Source organism: Acyrthosiphon pisum, chromosome A2 (genome assembly GCF_005508785.2).
Source record: "Acyrthosiphon pisum isolate AL4f chromosome A2, pea_aphid_22Mar2018_4r6ur, whole genome shotgun sequence".
NCBI classification, from domain to species: domain Eukaryota; kingdom Metazoa; phylum Arthropoda; class Insecta; order Hemiptera; family Aphididae; genus Acyrthosiphon; species Acyrthosiphon pisum.
This window is the reverse complement of record NC_042495.1, coordinates 95,180,257-95,183,967: the sequence shown is the minus strand read 5'-3', so window position 1 is coordinate 95,183,967 and position 3,711 is coordinate 95,180,257. Positions and strand designations below refer to the sequence as shown.

Genomic DNA, 3,711 nt, shown 5'->3' with positions numbered 1-3,711 from the left:
TGAAAAAATAACCGATTTTAATTTTGGTGCCAATTACAATTTCTATAATGGACTACCTGAGGGTGGTGCAAATTACATAACCTTATTTTGGAGCAAATTACAAATACTCCTTTCGGCTACCTGCAGTGGTGCAAATTACATATCTTTAATTTGGTACAAATTATACAAACTCCCGTTGAATTTGCCGTGGAAGGATACACAGCCATTTGTAGTGAAATATAGTACACCGGCAATACAGTATACCGGTAAATCGACTCAAATCGTTATACCGGTATTACCGTTAGCCGTTTATGAATTTACCTATTCATAATACCTTTTTTGACGGGAGACTTTTGGGAATTTACTCGTTCGTAAGCCTTTTTTCGACGGGAGCCGTTTGGCAGTTATATCTAGTTGAGTACCTAGATCGGCGGCTTTTACTGGCAACCAAGAACGAGGTTATAGAAAACACAAACTAATACCAACAATTCAAAAACTATTATTAAAACAGAAATCAAAACTTTCTCTCTCTCTCTCTCTCTCTCTCTCTCTCCCTCTCTCTATCTATTATTTCCACTTGTATCAAATACTAAACATATTGTTGAATTTCTTTAATAAATAATATTAATTCTCTAATTAATATAAATCAATAATATTCAAAATAAATTAACAAAATTTTAATATTATATGTATGATTCAAAATAATTAAGACCGTATTCATATTTGATGCTTAAGAAAAAAATTGCTTAAGCTATAGGTACTTATGACTTAAATTAAATTCATAAACAATAAACGAGACTTTGGCTAAATAACAGAAAAAGTATTCCTTGTTTTTAAGGTTGGTATTTTAATTATTATTATTATTATTTTTATTTTTAAATTACCAAAATTAGTATAAACAATAATTATTATTAAGCATCGACTATAAATTCAACCCCTAATGTTGTAATGTTTTTTTTCTCTCTATGAATCATTTCAACTTATAAGAATTAAATACATTACAGATTGTTAAATTTCTCTAATAAATAATATTAATTATCTTATTAATATAAATCAATTACATTTGTTGACAAAATAAATTAACAAACATAATATGTATTTATAATACAAAATAAATAATGCTGTTCACAAAATATAAAGCCAATTAAAATTAATCAAATAATGTAGTACCACTTAATCAATTTTGGTCATTCGACCTACAAATAAAATAAAATTACACATAGTTGAAATAAAAAATATAAATGGATGATCAACAATGAAATCTTTAGAAGGTCTTGACCCACATCTCAAACCTATAATTATTAAAAGGTTTAAATAGCTTATATAGGTATTTAATTATATTTAGATACTAAAACTATGTTGAAAGTTTTATTCTTTTAACGTTATCATGGACATAAATTGTGAGAAGGGGTGAACTATACAGCTTTATAAATGATTTTATAATATTCATTCACGAATAAATCAGTCAACAAGTATTTGCATATCTCCAGAAATAATTATAATTAAATGTTTTTTGCAAAGTATCTGAAATAATTAAGTCTTGAGACGTTTCGCTCGTTGAACAAATGTACGTCCAGCGGCCAGTACAACTGGACTTGTTAGCAAGTGCGCTACCCTAGGCCGATTCGAAATAGCAACGGAGCACTAGGGATGTTGTATATAACTTTTTTACTTCGGGTATTTGGTCATAGAATTTTTATTTAAGAGAAGGATGCGAAATGGAATAGGAAAAATATTATTGTAATATGTGATAAATCAAAAAAATCGTTTCTCTAATCTAAATATCGTTTTTTTATAGACTAATGTTGTAATTTTTTTCAACTTACAAGAATCAAATGCATTACAGATTGTTAAATTTATCTAATAAATAATATTTATTATTTTTTTAGTTATTATTATAAATCAATAAAATGTGTTGACAAAATAATTTAAAAAACGTAATATTTATGATACAAAATAAATAATGCTGTGCACAAAATATTGAGCCAATTCAAATTAATCAAATAATGTTGTGCCACTTAATCAATTTTGGTCATTCGACCTACAAATAAAATGAAATTACACATAGTTGAAATAAAAAATATAAATGGATGATCAACAATGAAATCTTTAGAACGTCCTGACCCAGCATTCATATGTATACCTATAATTATTAAAAAGTTTAAATAGCTTATATATTTATTTATATTTAGATACTAAAACTATATTGAATGTTTTATTTTTTTAATGTCATCATCGACATAAATTGTGAGAAGGGTTGAATTATACAGCTTTATAAATTATTTTATATTATTCATTCATGAATTAATCGGTCAACAAGTATTTACGTATGAGTAATAATAATAATTATAAATTAATGTTTTTTGTACGATAGCCAAACCCTGGTAAGACAATAAACATTATTATTACTTGTAACTGCTGCAGCCTCAGTTCCATCTTCATTTACATCAACATATGCCTTATGCGAGATTTTAGTTACATACAGTTTACCATCTTCAACGATGTTAGAAAAGTTTGCAGCTCCAGGTGTAAACATTGTTGGACATCCAAGCTAAAGTATTGTGTAAATCAATAAATATTAATTTAATTAATCGTAAGTATACCTTCTTACATTGGATAATGTTTTATCTAATTCCAGTGACTGTATTATTTTGAAACGAGGTAATTTGACCTTAACATAATTTTGGGTCATTTTCTCTGAAATCTCATGTATTTTAAATTTTGAAAAATTATTTTCTAGATTCTTCAAACCATTTTTATCATCGGGTAGTAAAATTGTCATTTTAAAACCATGGTGCTAAACAAAGAAAACAAAATAATACATTTTTAAAAATTTTAAATTTACATTTATGACAAGTATTATCACTTTATAAGGTAATTCGAGTGCTTTGAATTTCAGAACAGTATCATGTAAGTATTGAAAATCACGTGTGAGAGTCATCATTTTGACCGTTACTTTGTTGCTTGGAGTCACATAAAAAAAGTCATCATAAACATGTTTAAATGTATGTGCCCAATCGCTTTTAAAATGCACAGCATTCACTAATACTAAGGCAGTGTCTTTAGTAATTGAATCTGTTAACAAAAATTGAAAAATAATCTCGTTACTAATCCATATTTAATTATTAACAAATTATTCAAGTAAATAACCTTTGCAGGAAAAAAAATCTTTGATTTTGTTATTTGTTTGGATTAAAACCCAATTATTTAAATATCGACGCTGTCGTTCTGGGTCATTCCTGAAATCCAATTTTTCCATTGAAGATTTTAAATATTTCTTAGAGTTTTCCACAAAACTATCTTTAACATCGAAATCTGTATCGACAAACATTCCAGTTGCCAGCTTTAGATTATAATTTGCACTCTAAAATAAGAAAAAGTAATACAAAACTATATTTTTTTAAGGTCACTACATTTTATTATTTTATAAACTTTTCTGTTATTTCATTATGATATTAAATTAAAAAGGTGGGCAAGTGGGTTTCACTCTGTTGTACAGTACCCAAACAAGTAGGTCACTGTAATGGATGATGTTAAATTTGAATTCAATGATATAATATCATTGTATATAAGAAAAATGATTCTGAGCGAAGATGGTTAGTTAGCTTATAATAGTATACTAAGTATATTTAATGATATTATTGTGAATAAAGTAATTTATATATAACCTATTTATGTGGAATCTTGTTTTAAATTTTCAATCGCATTAGCTATAAAAGTTGAAGATTTTAT

General features: G+C 26.5%; 1 protein-coding gene across 2 annotated transcripts in view; it reads right to left on the bottom strand.

Moving 5' to 3' along the window:
* Positions 1 to 1,094: 1,094 nt before the first annotated feature.
* LOC100163007 (leukocyte elastase inhibitor) overlaps positions 1,095 to 3,711 on the bottom strand; it is a 9,422-nt gene continuing 6,805 nt past the window's right edge. Inside the window, exons 4-8 of one of the 2 annotated variants that reach the window (XM_008184829.3) lie at positions 3,130 to 3,343; positions 2,846 to 3,054; positions 2,591 to 2,776; positions 2,389 to 2,530; positions 1,095 to 1,271 (exon numbers count right to left, since the gene is read on the bottom strand). In XM_008184829.3, coding sequence (XP_008183051.1) covers positions 1,153 to 1,271; positions 2,389 to 2,530; positions 2,591 to 2,776; positions 2,846 to 3,054; positions 3,130 to 3,343 — 870 coding nt within the window. In that variant the 3' untranslated portion in view covers positions 1,095 to 1,152. Of the gene's footprint in view, positions 1,272 to 1,873; positions 2,123 to 2,388; positions 2,531 to 2,590; positions 2,777 to 2,845; positions 3,055 to 3,129; positions 3,344 to 3,711 lie in introns of those variants that run through there. The other variant, XM_001950242.5, reaches the window with a different exon arrangement.